The 18639-nt window shown below is 41.2% G+C and overlaps 1 protein-coding gene across 2 annotated transcripts in view; it reads left to right on the plus strand.

Moving 5' to 3' along the window:
* Window positions 1-17135, plus strand: part of LRWD1 (leucine rich repeats and WD repeat domain containing 1) — a 38107-nt gene extending 20972 nt beyond the window's left edge. For both annotated transcript variants that reach the window (XM_034420857.2, XM_034420858.3), the window contains 13 exons: window positions 3648-3767; window positions 5503-5655; window positions 5995-6192; window positions 8165-8503; window positions 8711-8837; window positions 9776-9885; window positions 11302-11509; window positions 11766-11838; window positions 11930-12073; window positions 13314-13411; window positions 14338-14496; window positions 14943-15067; window positions 16697-17135. In XM_034420857.2, the coding sequence (XP_034276748.1) occupies window positions 3648-3767; window positions 5503-5655; window positions 5995-6192; window positions 8165-8503; window positions 8711-8837; window positions 9776-9885; window positions 11302-11509; window positions 11766-11838; window positions 11930-12073; window positions 13314-13411; window positions 14338-14496; window positions 14943-15067; window positions 16697-16837 (1995 nt within the window). In that variant the 3' untranslated portion in view covers window positions 16838-17135. The remainder of the gene's footprint in view (window positions 1-3647; window positions 3768-5502; window positions 5656-5994; window positions 6193-8164; window positions 8504-8710; window positions 8838-9775; window positions 9886-11301; window positions 11510-11765; window positions 11839-11929; window positions 12074-13313; window positions 13412-14337; window positions 14497-14942; window positions 15068-16696) is intronic.
* The last annotated feature ends 1504 nt before the right edge of the window (window positions 17136-18639 follow it).

Consider the following 18639-nt stretch of genomic DNA (forward strand, 5'->3'; position numbering starts at 1 on the left):
CCTTTTCGAGGTACGGGCTCCCGTACCTTTAGAAGAGGGAAGTGACTACATCCATCTTCCCATTGGCGGCCGTCTGACTCATTTTCTTCCCCAGTGGGAGATCTCGACAACGGACGCCTGGGTGCTCCAGACAATTCGGCTGGGCCTTACCCTGGAGTTTCGCTCCAGACCTCCCTCTCACTTTGTCCAATGCCCTATTTCTCCCAACCTGGACAAGCGCCAGCTCATGGAGGCAGAAATCCATCACCTGCTTCAAATTCAAGCCATCGAACCGGTTCCCCACCATCATCGCGGGACCGGCTTCTATTCGATTTTCTTCCTGGTCCCCAAATCGTCCGGGGGTCACAGGGGCATCCTAGACCTCAAGAGGCTGAACGAATTCATCGTATACCATCAGTTCAAGATGGAGTCCCTCCGATCGATTCTGGCTTCCATTCGACCAACGGACTGGATGACCTCTATCGATTTGAAAGAAGCGTATCTCCACGTACCCATACGGCTGTCCCATCGCCGTTTTCTACGCTTTGCCTACAACAACAGGCATTACCAATACAGGGCAATGCCCTTCGGCCTCTCCTCCGCCCCAAGAACCTTTACGAAACTCCTGGCAGCAGTGGCGGCCCATCTACGTCAATATCCGATACGGCTCCACTGCTACTTGGACGATATCCTAGTGCTCTCCCCCTCTCCGGTCCGGGCCTCTCGAGACCTAGAAGTGGTGTGTCGCTGCCTTCGTCATCATGGCTTCTCCCTCAACATCCCGAAGAGCCAGCTGCAGCCCACTACTCGTATTCTTCACCTCGGGACAGTAATAGACTCAGTAAAGGGCCAGGTGTTCCTGTCACCGGACCGATGCTCCAGTCTCCAGTCATTAGCCCTTCAGGTCCTTTCCTCGCGAAGGGTGACCTTGCTGCTCCTGTCCCGCCTGCTCGGCAAAATGATATCCTGCCTGTCCGTCGTCCCTTGGGCGAGGTTTCACTCCCGCCAGCTCCAGTGGTTCCTCCTCCCCTTTCAGAGGGCCAGGAAAAGCAACTCTTCCGCGCAAGTAGCCCTCCCGCCGGAGGTCTCAGGGTCTCTCCTCTGGTGGTCCTCCCAGAGTATAGAGCAGGGCTGCCACTTCCAAAACCTGCAGCACCTGGTAGTGACAACGGACGCCAGCCTGACGGGATGGGGAGGTCATCTTTTCTCTCACGTTGCCCAGGGTACGTGGTCAACAGAGGAGAGTCTCAAAGGGATCAACTGGTTGGAGCTCCGGGCGATCCGCCTTTCCCTCCAACGATTCCAACAGATTGTGTCGGGGCACCATGTCCTAATACGCACGGACAATGTAACAGCGAAGGCACACGTGAATCGCCAGGGGGGGACCCGTTCAGGCCCGCTGATGGAGGAAGCGAATCTGCTTCTGATCTGGGCGGAGACGCATCTCTTGTCCCTCGTCGCGGAGCACATCGCCGGGACCACGAACATCACAGCGGACTGGCTCAGCAGGCAACACCTGGACCACGCCGAGTGGCGTCTTCACCCGGATCTGTTCGTCGAGATAGTCCGCAGATTCGGCATGCCTCTACAACACACACCTTCCCAGGTTCTTCACCCGGTACCAGTGCCCTCAGGCGGAGGGAGTCGACGCCCTTGTCTCTCCCTGGCCCAGGGGTCTCCTCTATGCCTTTCCCCCTCTACCACTCCTGCCTCGTCTGATCCGCAGGATAATAGCAGACAGGCCGACGTCGTTCTGGTCGCACCCCATTGGCCTCGGAGGTCCTGGTTTGCGGATCTGATAGGACTGTCGGTGGCACGGCCATGGCGGATTCCAGGGGACAGGGCCGTCCTCAGCCAGGGGGTCATTCTGCACCCAGATCCGCAGTGGTTGCAATTGACCGCCTGGCGTTTGAGAGGATCTTGCTAAGGAGAGTCAACGTACCTAGCAATGCGATTCCCACAATTCAGGCGTCAAGACGGCCATCAACGTGCCGAATTTACAACGCAACCTGGGTTGCCTTCTGTTCCTGGTGTGCTAAATCCCACCTGGATCCAACGTCTGCTTCCATTCCTGAAGTGTTGGGATTCCTTCAGGAGGGCATGGACAGGCAACTTGCACCTAACACCCTTCGTCGCCAGGTCGCTGCACTGAGTACTGTACTTTCGACTTCGGCAACACTCCCTCTCTCTCAAGACCCTACGATTCGTGACTTTCTTCGAGGGGCATCTAACCTGCGCCCACCGGTTATACATCGCTACCCGACCTGGGATTTGACTCTGGTCCTTCAGGCCCTCATGCATCCTCCATTTGAGCCCCTCGCTTCCATCAGCCTCCGTTTTCTGACACTTAAGGTGGCGTTTCTGGTCGCAATAACTTCGGCGCGTCGTATATCCGAACTCGCGGCCCTGTCCGTGAGAAGCGACCTCTGTGTCTTCCACACAAATCGCGTGGTACTAAGACTAGACCCCTCGTTCCTACCTAAAGTCAATTCCTCATTCCATCGATCCCAGGAATTAATCCTTCCGGACTTCTGCCCCGAACCTCGACATCCCCGGGAAGCAGATTGGCACCTCTTAGATGTCCGACGGGCCCTGCGCAGATATATTAAACGTACAGAGCATTTCCGGAAATCAGAATCGCTCTTCATTTCCTTTCTGCCCGCTTCCATGGGCCAGAAGGTTTCTTCAACAACAATCGGGAGATGGATTAAATCCTGCATCTCCAGGGCTTATTCAGCTCGGAACAGACCGGTTCCGCAGAGGATTCTTCCACACTCTACCAGGAGCGCCGCCACAACGGCCGCCTGGGCCACTAATGCCTCCGTCTCGGACATCTGCAGAGCGGCTACCTGGTCATCCTTGAATCCCTTCATCAGGCACTACAAGGTGGACTCCTTCGCCTCGGCGGAGGCATCCTTCGGCCGCCGGGTGCTCCAAGCTGTATGCAACTCTTCAGACAACGTGCAGCAGCCAGTTTCCCTCCCTGTCTGAACTTGCTTGGGTAAATCCCGAAGCTTTGGATTCTCCAAGCTGCGCGTTGGAGAACGGACGTTGCTTACCTGAACGTCCCTTCTCGACGCGCAGCTGGAGAATCCAACCCACCCAGCTTGGCTGCTGAACATTCCTTCCTTACGCTCTACTGCTCCTTACTTCGTGAACAAAACTGGAACTCTGTTGAGCAAGTGGGCGTGTCTGAAGAGAAATCTCTTAAAGGAACACACTCAGTGTAGGCTATCCAACTACTGAACAACCCGAAGCTTTGGATTCTCCAGCTGCGCGTCGAGAAGGGACGTTCAGGTAAGCAACGTCCGTTATTTTTCATTTTTATTTATGAAACTTATTTGCTGCCCATCTCGCAGTTCAGAAGGCTCTTAGGATTCTGTAGAAAAAATATTTATCATTGAAACAGAAATCTGCACGGAGGAGAGTCGTTTAAATCATCTCTTTTAGATTGATCCTACCTTCTTAACAATCCTGAAGTTTTTTCACTAACTAATTAATTGATTCAGATTAACTGGATCATTGTAAATTCAGGGTGCTGAATCTAAGGTGCTCTAGACAGCAATAGATGGCAGTGTTGGACTGAGTTGGACTGTAGGAACTTTTACCACATGAAAATTTTGCTTTCAAGGATTCTTTTAAGACAAGACTACTCTTTTTCTCTCTAGCCCAGTGATGATTATAAGGCTATATTTCTTTTGCAAAATCTCCGTCAGTTGAATGGCAAAGACATCACCAAGCTGGCCAATCATGTGAGAGTCGTCAACAGTCGAGAGCTGACTAATAGAGTAAGTGACAAAGTATGAATAATTTCTTAGCTGCTAATCAAAAATTGTACAGCATTTTTCAAGGTGTTGGAGGAAATTAGTGAAGTGAAAGTGCTTTCCTTTTTTATAAACGTGAAGCTTTTTAGTTGAAAGAGTGGTATAATAGTGATTTAGATAAATATTTTGTTCATCAATTTTGCAAAACCAAACTATAGCTTTGACTGTCATACATGTGTATTAGAACATTGCTGATCAGAAATATATATAAAATAAATGAGCAATTTCCATTTTCTTTCCATGCCTATAAAAAGCTAGAAGCATGCTGGAAGCATAAGAAACATGTTGACTGCTTTTGGTATCTCATTTTTTATTTGGTTCTTTATGCAACTAACAACGTAATTCCTTTGCATATCCATTTATTTTAACCAATACAGTGAAACTGATTGACTGTTAGTACTGTTAAGAATTAGAATTGCAGCTTAATTCTCTGGTTCTCATGACTGTTAAGAAAATGTTGACTGGTGATTTTATTAAAGCAGACTACCTGTACTCTGATAAGATGAGAACAAGTTCAAATCTATGAAAAGTGTCATGTAGTTTTCATTATCTGACATGTCACTCATAAATCCAGAACCAAAATTTGTCACAAGAAGGAAGAAGGGCTTGCACAAAGTTGCCTGTTCAAGTTGCTATTTCATCTAGCTGCCTTCCACAAGTGCCTTTAAGCTTATTCCTTCCTCTCTTGTTTTTATAATCAAAATACAATAACAATGTTTGGGAATTTTTTAAATAGAAACTTTGCAATACAAAAGCAGCACGACTGGCTGAAATGGCAAAATTGACCACTTTGGTGAAAAACAAAAAATTGTCCACTCTAATTCCATTAGGAAACCACTTTGGGACTTCTTGCTCGAAAAGGATTGAAATAAAACTCTGATTTGGCATCTGATATTAGATCTCTTTTTATAGAAACATTATGCATGGTTATTGCTTTTGTTTGTTATGTATGTTTTACATGTTATGCTTTTATTTTTGTTTAAACTTCGAGTAAGACATTTTATGGTATTATATATTTATATCTGTAGTGAAGAAATTGGAAGTTAATCTTCTTTAATGCTAATCAAAATAGAGATCTTCTAGTCCAACCCCTGCTCAAGCAGGAGACCCTCTACTATACCATTTCAAGTGGATCTCCAGTGATTTTACTATTTTATAGTAAAAGCTTTAGTAAATCATTTTTATATCTTTTTTCTTGTTAAATATTTAATTATTTTTCATGCTTTTCTTTTTTTTCTAACTTTTTCTATATTTTATCAGTTTTTGAAATCCAACAGAGGGATATTTTTTAAAAAGGAGAACTAGTGGTTAAAAGATAGGATGACAAACATTAGATTAATATGGATCTAGAAAAAGCCCTATTTCCTGGGATATCAATGGCTGAGGTCAATAAAATCAAGATGGTGCCTGCAACTGTAAAATTGAAAACCCACTGCATTTTAAGATGTGGAACATCCACAATGCACATTTAGAAAAGATGGAATCTTGATCCTATGGCTGTAGCTGCTATCTTGATTTTTATTTTATTTTTTTGTGCCCCTGTGGATGCCCCTATTTCTTTCTTGTTACCTCATCCGCTGGACACAACTTGAACAGAGTATGTTAGCTAAAGATTTCTAACATTGCATCATGGGAAGTTTTGTACGGGACCATGTATGGCTTCCCAGATCACTTCATCATATGTCTGCCTTTTTCCTAGGTCTCTGCTCATTGGGGAAAAAAATTTCGAAATCAGATGCCTAAAACACTGTCTTCTGAACAACTGAAGCCAATTAGAAAAAAGTTCATCAGGTCTGCACAAGCTCATGTAGCATATGGTCCCAGCTCGCTCAGCGATTTCACACGTTGGAGGGTAAATTCAGACTATGAATTGTTTGCATTCTTGTCACATGGATATGTAGAATTTTGGTCAGTAGATGACATTTAGAAAAAAGTAGGGCAGCAAAGCCAGAGTGTTTAATAACTTTGTGAGACATAACCTTCACACATGAAATCAAGAGACCACTAACTAGTGGTAAGCCAGAGTAAGTGGTAAGCTTAGAGTAGTTAAAGTCAGCATTAGTGTTAAGAGTTAGGCAAGACAGGGCTTTTTTGAAGTCTACACACCTTAAAGTTGCTGAGGTTGAGAGACACTATTCTAAATTCCTTTCCTATTATAACAATTTGACAAGTCTGTATTCTCTTATTTTAGGTGAAAATGATTGCTGAGGAATTCCTTACTTCGTTGATTAATGAGGAACATAAGCCTGCTACCGAAACAGCAGCAGAATCAACAGATGAGCAAGAGGAGGAAGAGGAGGAGGAAGAGGAGAAAGAAGAGGAGGAAGAAGAAGAAAAAGAAGAAATTAAAAAAAATACCATGGATGCTGACAACAAAGTTACTGCTAAGGTCAGAACTCAAGAGACTTCTTTGTTGGACCACCTCAGTCAAATTCAGAGATCTTCTATCATTAGTTCTGGATAGGAATATGTTGCCCCATGTGGAACTGCTAAGAGTTTGGGAGACTTCCTGTCCTTGAACCATTTAAACCATTTTTGCCAATGCGAGCAGTACAATAAAATATCCTCCCTTTTAATGTCCCCTTTTAATAATGTTTCCATCATTTAGAAAACAAAACAATTCCCGTCAAATAAAGGGAAAACTGTTTGGAAGTATTACTTCACACATTATGCTAAACCACTCTGTTAGAAAACATGGCTTAATGCAGTAAGTGAAGCTAATCTATATGTTTTATGCCAGGAAAGGATTTTGTGCATATTTTAGCATTGAAAATTCATTCTGGGAGGAAGGTTGTAGCAATTTTATTTCTATACCGCCCTTCTCCCGAAGGACTCAGGGCGGTGTACAGCCAATTTAAAAACACAAGACACAACAATGATTAAAATTTAAAATAATTAAATAGATTTGGCCAGTTTAAAACCCCAAAAATTTAAAATACCCCAATTTAAAATCATTATGTTGATAGCCCGGCCTGGCGGAACAACAGGGTCTTCAATGCGCAACGAAACACCTGGAGGTTGGAGATCTTACGTATTTCCGGGGGCAGTTCATTCCACAGGGCTGGGGCTCCCACAGAGAAGGCCCTCCCCCTGGGTGTCGCCAGCTGACATAACTTGGCCGATGGCACCCTTAGGAGACCCTCTCTGTGGGAGCGAACTGGCCGGTGGGAGGCTATTGGTGGCAGAAGTCGGTCTCGAAGATACCCGGGTCCTATGCCATGGAGCACTTTAAAGGTGGTAACCAGCACCTTGAATCGCACCCGGAAGACCACTGGGAGCCAGTGCAGCTCGCGCAGGAGGGGTGTCACACGGGCACAACGAGTTGCGCCCATAACCACCCGCGCGGCCGCATTCTGGACCAGTTGGAGCCTCCGAGTGCTCTTCAAGGGGAGCCCCATGTAGAGAGCATTACAATAGTCCAGCCGGGAGGTGACAAGGGCATGAGTGACCGTGCGCAAGGCGTCCCGGTCCAGAAAGGGCTGCATCTGGCGGATCAGGCGAACCTGATAAAAGGCCCCCCTGGCCACGGCCGTCATATGCTCTTCTAAAGACAAAATATCATATTATAAAAACAGTGTATAAAATGTAAAATTTAAAAAGGCAAGAGTGAATTAAGAATCTGTGAAAGTTAAAAGACAGGGGGAAGGATTTTTCAAATATTAACCAGCCTCACAGCTGTGAGCTTCTATATGAGCCCTAAACAAAGCCACAGAACCATGTTTTTACTCTTTTTTTCTGGAAGGCCAAGAGAATGGGGGGACCTCACTTCCAGGGAGAGAAAGTTCCATAGCTGGGAGATGGGGAGGAACAGCTAAGAAGACTCTCTTCCTGGATTCTGCCAGTTGGAATTCTTTAACTGACAAGTCTGCAACATACCCTCTCTGCCTGACTGGGTGGGACAGGCTGATATAATGGAACAAAAATTGTTCTAAAGATAACCTGGCCCATGCCATGTAGGGCTTTAAAGGTCATAACTAACACCTTGAACCCAGAAGTAAACTGGCACCCAATGCAGCTTGCGCAGTAAAAGTGTTGCATGAACCGTTCTTGGATGCCTAAAATTGCCCGTAAGGCTGCATTCTATACCAGCTGAAGCTTCTGGATACTTTTCAAGGCTGGCCCCATGTACAGCACACTGCAATAGTCTGGTGGGTTATGAATGGATTATTTTCCATTAATGTCAATAGGAAATGTAATAGTGGATGGTGCTCTCTCAGATGTGAAAATAATATTCATCTGATTGGCGGACATTGTAGATTTAAGAAGTCCAGGCAAATTTCTCTGTTGGGAAAGTTACCTTGCACAATTGAGATTATTTTGACAGCATCATGTTGAACCTTGCTGATCTTTATTTTTACTAGGGCCCAGTAACTCCCAGCAAAAGGAAAGGGGCTCGTTCCAAAGGAAGAGCAAAGAGCAAGAGATCCCATTCTCAAAGCAGTTCCAAGGAAGAAGCATCACCCAGCCCCAAGAAGCTCAGCCGCTTGCAGGATGAGCCCAGTACTGAGGCCACAAGAGCCTCTCGCCCACAGGCCAAGGAATCCCAGACCACTCAGGATCCTGATGGAGCCCATCGGAATGGAGGACGGCTTCCAAAAGCACAAAGCCACAAAAAGGTCACTCAGCAGAAAGAGGAGCACAAAGAGGAAGAGGATGAAAGAGATGTTTGCAGCACTCCAGTGAAGGACTTGGAATGTGAGGTAACCCATTTCCTTCCACTGACAAAGACACATAAATATATAAACTCTGTGAGTCAGTTAAATAGTTATATAATGATGTGGCAAAGGGCTACTTTAAAAAGCTTGACTTTAAAACGTGACTCTTTGTGTACCTACATTGATTTTAACTCCATCCAGAAAACCTCTGTCTGGGACATTTTGTGTTCAAAGCTTTCTGCCTTCTTACAGGAGACAATCACCCTGGAACCGGTCCATTTTCTACAATGTCACAGTAAGGCCAACAACAGGGATGACTTCAAGACCCAATTATGGGCCTGTGTTTTTGAGCCACCACTAGATTGTGGAACGAGAAAAGGTGAGAATGGTCTAGTGGCCTGGGTTGTCCTAGAAGAAAAATGCCAGTCAATAAATCAGATCACAGTGTTCTGCAGGAACTCTCTTTCTTCTTGTGAATTCTGAATTTTTATGCAAATTTTCCATAATTTTTACATGTTTGTTTTCTCCAGCAAGTTGCTTATTTGTATTTCAAATATGAAGGTGACTGCTATACAGGAGCTGCTGTTTTTCAGTACACTCATAATTCAAGGTATGCCAGTTGTAAAGAAGTTGTAAAGTAGTAAAGAAGTTGCAGTTACCATGTGGTGATCAGGCTGGTGCCCACTCCTAATTTAATAAAAATACAAAGAGACAGGAGCAAATTAGGACTTTGGTGACTTTGGCAAAGGGCCTAATCCTACTCATATGTTTGAAGTATCAGGCTTTTTTGGGGAACTTTATTCTTGCAGTACAGATAGTCTCACTTAACAATCACAATTGGGATTGGCAACTCCATCGTTAAGTCATTAAGTGAGATGTCATATGACTGCAACTTATAATTTCACTGCAAACTTCTCTATTGACTCTGCTTGTCAAACTGGTTGCAAAGCATGCAAAGGGAAATCATGTGTAAACATACACTGGTTACAAAATGCTTGAATCATGGGACCATGGGGATGCTGCATGGGTTGTAAATGCAAGGACTGGTTGTGGAATTACTTTTTTAGCACTGTCATAACTTCAGACAGTCACTAACAGGGCAGTCATTAAGTGAAGTCTACCTATATGAAGAAGAAACTAGCCTACTAAATGGAGTGTAGTAATCCTTGATTCACACTTACAAAAGTATTATATAGATAATAGGTATGGAATATACACATTGTATGTATTTAAATATCTGTTTCACTTTTACAGCAATTGAAAACAGGAGGCTTATGATGACAAGAGGATTACAGTCATTGTGCTTTTATCTTTCAGACCCTGTGGTGAGCTCTTCTAGGACAGCAGCAACCTGTGGCGGAGATTCTGTTTGTTTGGTTGACTGTGAAACAGGCATTGTTTTGAAAAAGTACAAAGTGACTGGGGAGGTAAGGGAAACAGTTTCTCTCAACTTTCTGTTTTTTATTTAGTGGGACATTGATCAAAAGTTTTATTAGTCTAGTGATGTCTCCTGATGCATTCCATGACTTAATACTGGTGATGTGTTGAATTTTGTTCTTCAAAATACCTTAATTCTATTACTATAAAGCTTTCTGTTAAATTGAAATTTGTCAGGGGAGGTCATCAGAAGAGTGGTAGGATGCTGCTAAATTATAATCAGAAAATCTTTAAAAAGCGAATGCAAGCAAACTGTTATGGCAAATTCGCATGCAGTTTTTAACAGGTTTGTATATAAGTTAGAATGTTTGGACTTCCAGGGGAAAAAAATAGCAAACTGAAGATGACTTCACTAAAGATAGACTGAATGACTGCGGCAGAATGAAGAATCAGCAAGTAGACAAGTTTTTCATAATTCCTCTCTGAATGAGGAGAGGACTTATGATTGGCCACAAGTGCTCCAGATAGTTGCTCCTTGCGAAGAGACTGCAAAACAACAGTCTTTGGAAAGTGTAACCATCTTGCTCAAATTATGATGGCAGTGAAAGGTCACTAAATTCACATACTTCATTTTCTAATCACTTTTGGAAATTGCTTGTAAATTCTTCAACTATTAGGAACCATGCTTTGGATAGATAAGTGTGAAAACATTAGATGAGTTTCCTTCAATCCTTAGTGAAAGGAAGATGTTTAAAATACAAGTTTAAAGATTTTTTAAAAAAATGTTTTTCAATAAACAGCAAAAGAGTGATTAGAAGTTTAAATTTGGAAAGTTACAAATGGAATAAGTATACAGTTATAGAATGAAGCAAAATATTTTAACATTGGACATATTAAAGAATATTTTTGAATAATAGATTTGAGCATCTGTCATTAGACTGTTTCAAAAAGTTCTTCCTGCCAAGACCAAGGTTGAGTTGAAAGTGAATTTCTGCAAGAATGAAATGGAAAAATATGCTACACTGAACATACAAAATAATCCAGCTGATGTTTTAATAATTAAAAGGGAAATACGTATAACAAACCAACTCAAATGGCAAGCGTGTTTATAAAGAGATGAGAGGTGGGGAAAAAGAGATTATTTGTTATACAGTATTTTAAGAGAAGATAATCTACTAAAACTGTTTATATGTCTGAAGAAGGGAGAAATAATTTATTTATATATTTCTTTTCCTTTACTACATTCTTAATTTTCTTTCTTATTGTTTTTTTTTTATTATTTTTTTTTATGCACTTCTATTTTTTTTTCTTTTTGGTTTAGTTTTTTAAATCATTGTAAGGGCAATTTTTCATAAAACTACTATTTAAAAGATTGTTTGGTGCCCTTGGTTGTCTTTATCCAAGTCTACCCAAACTACTAGTCTTGCATGGCTTCTTCTTCACCGATACCTTGCCTTTTTCACTAGGAGTTTTATACTGTCGCATGGACAACTCTGACAATGGTAACAAGTGATGGGAGAAAGAAAAAACACAACGTTTTGGCTGCTGCTGGGAGAAGAGGAATCGTAAAGCTAATTCATGTGACTGCCGATTACTGTTATGGAGAAATCAAGGCTCACAAGAAACCCATTGCTACTGCTTGCTTTAGTCCAACCTGTGAAACACATCTTTTCAGTAAGACACCTTATGTTCTCCAATCACTCATTTCTTCTCAGCATTTTTCGAGTCAAGGCAAGAGCAGACTGCCTAGTTTGGTCTGCGAGTACAAAGATAACAAGCTAAATCTCAGGTTGTTATCTTTGAAACTAGCTGCAATATTCTGGGGTTCTGAGTTTGAAGGAGGTGGGTCTTATTTTCCTAATTTGTTATTTGGAAGCCTGTCTTTTTATTTCATTGCATCTCTTCCTCTGTCTTCTCTGCCTCCCAACAGCTGCCTCCTATGACAAAAAAATATGTGCATGGGACATTGGAATTCCAGACTGTGACTATAACTTCCAAGAAAGGTAATGATACAGGATTCCGCCTTTCACATCTGCAAAGGGGTGTTTGCATTAATACTAGAAGAGAGGAACTGAAATGTATTTCATTTGTTAGGCAGCTGATGGTACTGGAGACCATTTCCACACCTTTACGTATTGCCCTAGTACCCTCTTGCCCAGATCGGTTCTTGGTGGCTGGTTGCGAACAGGGTTGCTTCGCCTGGGATATTAGACTGGATGATAAGCCTCAAAAAAACAGGTGAGTAGAAGTGTCTTCCTGGGGAAAATCTAACTGTGTGGCTGCTAAGAATCTATACCAATTTTATAGCATGTAATCAGCTCATGCCTTGTATTGGAAAGATAAATTACAAGTAATTTTATATATTTATTTATTTATTTTTATTTTATTAAATTTCTATACCGCCCTTCTCCCGAAGGACTCAGGGCAGTGTACAGCCAGAAAAATTCAAGTAATCCTTGAATTACAACAGTGAGCCTGGCAATTGTAGTCATAAATTGTAACAGTCACAAAGCATGTTATCACATCAGCAAACCTGATCTCATGACTTCTTTTGTGAGAGTTGTTAAGCAAACGTCATGGCCATAAAGTGAACTCATTGTTCACTATGGGGCATTTTCCCCCCAGTGTTTAGTGGTTGTAATTGGGATACTACACCTTTCATCAAAAGAAAACGATACCTCTTTTTTGCATATTCTGTATAAATAATTGGCAATTTTTTTGATAAGGGATCTCTTTGATTTCAAACTGCCCTTTACAGGATGTTTTAGCTGAGCAAAATATTTTGAAAATAGGCAAAAATAAAAAGAGAAGTTAAAACTGAAACTGGCTTTTAAAATTGGAGTTGGAAAAAATAAGCAGCATTTTTTCGGGAAACTCTAAAAACTGCATTTTTTTTGCTACTTCTGCAAGCCATCTGTGGATGGCAAACCAGTTACGATATAACTCTAACTTGTAGTTAGTTATGCCAAATTTACTTATTTCTAAATTCTCCTTACATGCAAAAACAATTAACTAGCAATGCTAATATTATTTAATTTATTTTAAATTGCTTTTAAATTTTGTATTTTGTGTTTTTACCTTGGCTGTTCACCTCCCTGAGTCCTTCAGGGGAAGGACGGTATATAAATTTAAAAATAAAATAAATAAATAAATAATATCACATGAATGTTTCCAGTTGTCTACTATTTTTCTATCAAGTCTTATTCAAGTCTTAAGATATATTTTTTCTTCATCTAAATTAATGGTTTATGTAGTTAGAGTTTCATGGACTGATTCCAGTGTTCAGCCACAGAACTGTGGTCCAACTTCTGTCAAGATTTACAGTAGACACAACTACAGCCTATGCATTTTGAAGATGTCCACCTGTTATAAAGGATTAAAACCAATATATTTAATATTAGAGCATTTGCTTACTGTAGGTTAAAGTTACAGTAATTGCTCAATAGATTGATTCTTATTGTATTTTCTAATATTTCAGAGCTTTTGAAGTTGAATTTCAGTTTCCAGATGATGAAGGGAATGACACGTCTTCTCACCGGGTGGATGGCCTAGCCTTTCTGAATGAAGACATTGTGGGTAAGAAATAAGCATTATGATATGTCTAAGTAAATTAGGGAAATTCATCAGAGCATCTTTTCCTTTTTTTGCATACTCATTTTTTACAATGAGTCTGTTTTGGGGAAAAGAGCAACACATACTCTCAAAATATCTTTTGGCTTAACATGTACATTTAGAAAACATTTGGTGGAAAAGGATGAAACGGAAAAACTAAGAGATTAGTATTCCCTCAGAGCTGCTGATCTATCTACATTTACATAGAGTAACAGCAGAGAAGGGAAATGTTACAGTTCTGTGTTATTTCAGTCTGTTTTTCTAGAGATAATAAGGAGGCTTTGTCCAAACAAGGCTTGCGTGGAGTTTTTTCCAGGCTGTTCCATGCTTAGTCCAAACATAGACAATTCTAAAGTCCATACTATCCATTAGAACTCTTCTATCTTGGTATGTTTTAATTTAGAATAATAAATTATACCTGACAGGGACCTATTATTTTATGCTGCACACAAAGGTTCCCCAGCCGTGGGAATTTCCAGGAGTGTGGACTTCAACTCCCAGAATTTTCATCAATGGTCATGGAATTCTGGGAGTTGAAGTCCATACTCCTGGAAATTCCCAAAGTTAGAAAACATTCCCAAAGTTAGAAAACATTGGACCAAAGCCACTGAATTCAATTAATTGATGTCAACGGCATTTTACAGGATGTGTTGTAAGTTATGAGCTCATGGGTATAGCTGTATTATTAGGGGCTTTATTTTAAGATTGCACCATAATTGCCAGAAAATAAATTGTAATGCCATTGATATTGCACATTTTTACTGAGCCTGCCGTGATAATTGCCTTAATGACGATTGACTTAAACAGTAGCCAATATGGGGAGAAATGCTGATCTAGCAGCAGACCCATTGGTTAGCAAGGGTCCTAGTGGTTTTTGTTTCCCTCTTCAGTCACCAAGAGTTCAAAGAGAGCATCTATAAACCTCTGGAGCTGGAGTCGCTCTTTCAAACAAGGCAAAGGTGGGCGGAGGACAGTGCAGGCTGTCATTCTGGCTGAACTGGAATGGTCTTCAACAGATCTTCCTTACCTCACTCTCAGTACCTGCCCAAGTAAGTAATGGTATCGTGTTTGAATAGCCATGGATATAGATTCCATTCATGTCTCTGGCACAAACATGTCCTCTGCCACTATTTTAGTCTATTATAGCTGCTATTGCTTCTGCTGTCCCCTCAGATAAGCTTGACCAGTTGGGTTGGCAATTTGGGAATGCTCTTAACTCATCATCAAGTGTGTTGTATTTTATGAAATGCTGCAGTTCCAGATTAATATAGGCTTACCTTTGGGGCAGTAGATGATGTTAGCTCCCTGGTTTCAATCCCCAACATGCCAGACAAGCACTGGGGAAGAGGTGGAGTAAGGATATAGTTGGTAGGAAGGGTGGATGTTGGTTAGTGAACTGAGAAGGAGCCGCCAGCAAGATGAGCTTCAGATGTGGAATTCAAGCCTGGCCTAGAAGCATTTGGACAATTTGGTGATACTTGCTTTACTTTTGCAGCAGAAGAATATGTGTTCTGTGGTGATGAGAAAGGAAGCATCTGGATGTATGACCTCAGCAACCATTTGTCAGCTCTTTGTGCCACCAAGGAAGATTGCCCAACCGAGAGAATAGGGCCTTCCCAGGTATTGAAGGATGTAGAGTCTGGGTCACAATGATCCAATGTTGGTTGGTTCGAATTGTAATAACAAACAAGTATTTTCATTTCATTTATTCGATTTTGAGGTCACCCAAAAATGTTCTGGGCAGCTTACAATTTATTTATTTATTTATTTATTGAATTTATAAATTAATTTTATAAACTTAAAATTTTAAGAGCACACGGTAAACCTCAGCTTATGACAGTAGTTGGCATCGAAATTTCCATTGCTAAGCAATGCAGTTGTAAAGCATGATGGCGTTAACAATTCCTGCAGTCCTGATTTCCATCATTAACTGAATCCCATGGTTGTTAAATGAGGCAACTTCCTGCCAGGTTTTTACAACCAAGTTAAGTTTGCAAGCAGGCTGCCTGGCAGGGAAGTGGCTGCTCCAGGGTGGAAAGGGCTATGAGGAAGGCACATTGAGGCTCAGGGAGGGTGCAAGGAGTATATGCAAATGGTTAGCATGGCACAAGTGCAGACGGGTTAGAGGAGAGTGCATGGGTGTGGGAGATTTACCTCAGTGACTTGCAACCTTGCCTGCTGGCTTCCTGGTTAACTTTCTGGGGAACCTCCTAAATGAAGATCATATGATCCTGGGGCACAGCAATCAGTCATAAATGTGACCTGATTGTCAAGTACAGAGATTATAATCATGTGTCCATAGGGATGCTAGGTGGCTGGAATTCTGAGGCCCAATTGTAATCCCCATTCGTTTAGCATCGTCATAACTTCAAATAATCATTGCACACGTGCTAGCCTTGCATTAATTGAAATTGGGGTTACATTAAACACAACCTGGCATCGATTTACAATTTGCACTAAAATAATATTGCATTATTTAAACTTGTACTAATTGTGATCTACCTATCTCATTACTAGGCCTTATCTCCTTAGCCACCATTCCTACCATTCAGGCTTCATCAGCTGCTGGCCCTGCCATCCCAAATCAGCATCATTTATCTACAATGCAGTGTCTATACTTCGTTTGGTTGAATGAATGATGATCCTCTAAACATAAAAATACCTTCCCCTCCCCCTCTGAAAGAAAATTAAAATTCATTCCCTGTACAGCTTTTTGCTATGAATTAGATATAGAAGAAAAGGCAGAACCTGAGGCGGAGTCAAGAGAGGACCACAAAAAGTCCAAACTCCCCTCCCCCTGAATTCTCTTGACTCTTTAACTAGCACCAATTTAGTGCTGACCATCAGTTGAGTAGATTCCTGTACAAAGGCATGAGCAATAAATCATCTTAACTGGAACTTAATATATGGTCCTGATTCTTTGCACCTGACAGAGGGACGGATATGAGAAGATCTCAGCACAGGGATACGTTTCGGCTTAAATCAAAAATTATCAATCTTACTAGCTTTAAGATGTATGGACTTCAACTCCCTGAATTCCCCAGCCAAGATCTGAGATTGACAAACCTTTATGTGCCCATATACAGTATATAAATTTGTCAGGATTAATATAGAGAAAACTCTTAGCCTTTGACAAACATCCGTTGCAATTTTAAAGAAAATAGCTGATCTGAACATTTTACAGTGCAATAAAATAATTTTGTGAATCTCATAAGTTTCTGGATAAATTCACTCTCTTTTCCCACGTAGATTCTAAAGTGGCCGGAATTGAAGGCAAATGGCGAGTTGCTGACAGATGTCTTGGTGAACAACGTGGTCACAGATCCCACTTTTACATATCTAGTCGCGCTGACAGATGTCAACATTGCCGCAATATGGAAGAAAGTCTAGCTGGGTTGGCAACCCAGAAGGAGCAATCCCATTTTTTCAACCACATTTCAGTAGTGCAGTATTTGTGACTGTTCTGAGAATAATCAGGGTGGGTTAGGGATAGGGATGGGAGTTGGTGGGATGAAATTCATATATATATATATATCTCTCAATGCAAGAAAATCAACCAAAGGTATTGGCTGGAACTACATGAAGTTGTTGCCAATGCCGACATCTCTTAACTGTGACTTTGCTTTATTTGTGTCTTAAGTGTATTTGTTTTATAGGACAGTATTTAATAAAACTTGATACAACATAATTGAAGCACTTTTTAAAAAATATGTTAAATATATTTACTTAGGCCCCTATCTTGAAGGATCTTGGGGAAAGCTACCTATCCAACTTTGCATTGTGCAGGCAGGACTGTTGAACTCACTGAAAAGAAATACTCTTAATTGTAAAGTAGTGTGGACTTGTATGTACAAGGATAATTTCATTCAGGCAATTGCATAAAGGAAGACTCCCCTTAGAGCAAGCTGCAAAAAGGAGGAAGCATGAGAACCTCCTTGAGTAAAACTATTATTTCATAAGGTGCAAACATAAGTAAAATTTAATTTCATAATTCTTCATCATCTGACTCTTGATGTAATTAACTTTGTCTACTTGGCCTACTCTTAGGGAACAATGGCAGTTCTGCAATGCATTCCCTACTCCTTTCTGTTATATACAATTGCCTCTGGGAATACCCTGAGGCACAGAAAATATGTGCTTGGGAAAGCATATTGTGTCAACTTCAAGTGGCTACCAAGAGACAAGGCTGAAGCACCATTTTTTTAAAATTAGTGATGGAATATTTTATCATTCGTCCCACATTTGCAGAACATAATCAGTACTATTATCTAAACTGGAAAAGGGCACCTTATACTCAATGCAGCTGTTTAATTTGGATAACTAGGTGATCTTTTCTTCTGGGAAAGGGTTCTGAGTAGATACATTTCCCCTTAGCAATCACCATTTTAATAAGAATTTTCTTCTAACTTTTGCCTTCAACAGAAAGGCAAGTGGTAAGTGCAAGAATTAAATATACATAAAATAAACTTTAGCCAGCAGTAGAAGAAGAAAAAACCTAAGCCTCATTCAGTTCAGAGATCATAAAGAGTGAATCTCTGGTACTGCATGTAGTAGAGAATGCTACATTTTAAAATGTTCAGCAAACTAGAGTACATGAAGGAGGCAACCAAAATACTTGCACTTAAAACAATATAGGATTTAATTCAAGAGACAGTTATACTCTACACAGGCGCAGTGGTTAGAGTGCAGTACTGCAGGCTATTTCTGCTGACTGCAATTTGGCAGTTCAAATCTCACCAAACTCATCCTTCCATCCTTCCGAGGTCAGTAAAATGAGGACCCAGATTGTTGGGGGCCATATGCTGACTCTGTAAACTGCTTAGAAAGGGCAGTAAAGCACTGTGAAGCGGTATATAAGTCTTAAGTGCTATTGCTACTTCTCTACCAATACGGAAACTGAAAACTGCCCCATTCTTTAGTTAAAACTTCAGTAGGATATTGTACATAGACATACAGTTTGCCTGCATAATTTAAAAAGAGCAGTATCTTAACAGGCAAAGAAAAATTATACCAAGGCACATCTTGAGAAAGCCAAGTAAAAACAACTATGCTTCTGAAAGAAAATCAAGAGGTATTTCTAACTGAAATGGAAAGCACACAGTATATTGTCAGTTTTAAATTAGGAGGGAATTTCAACAACTATTTTACCATATTTTTGCTGAAGGTATGAATCACTTCAAAAGAAGCAACAA

Source organism: Pantherophis guttatus, chromosome 1, assembly GCF_059756535.1.
Source record: "Pantherophis guttatus breed Tessera chromosome 1, ASM5975653v1, whole genome shotgun sequence".
Lineage (NCBI taxonomy): Eukaryota > Metazoa > Chordata > Lepidosauria > Squamata > Colubridae > Pantherophis > Pantherophis guttatus.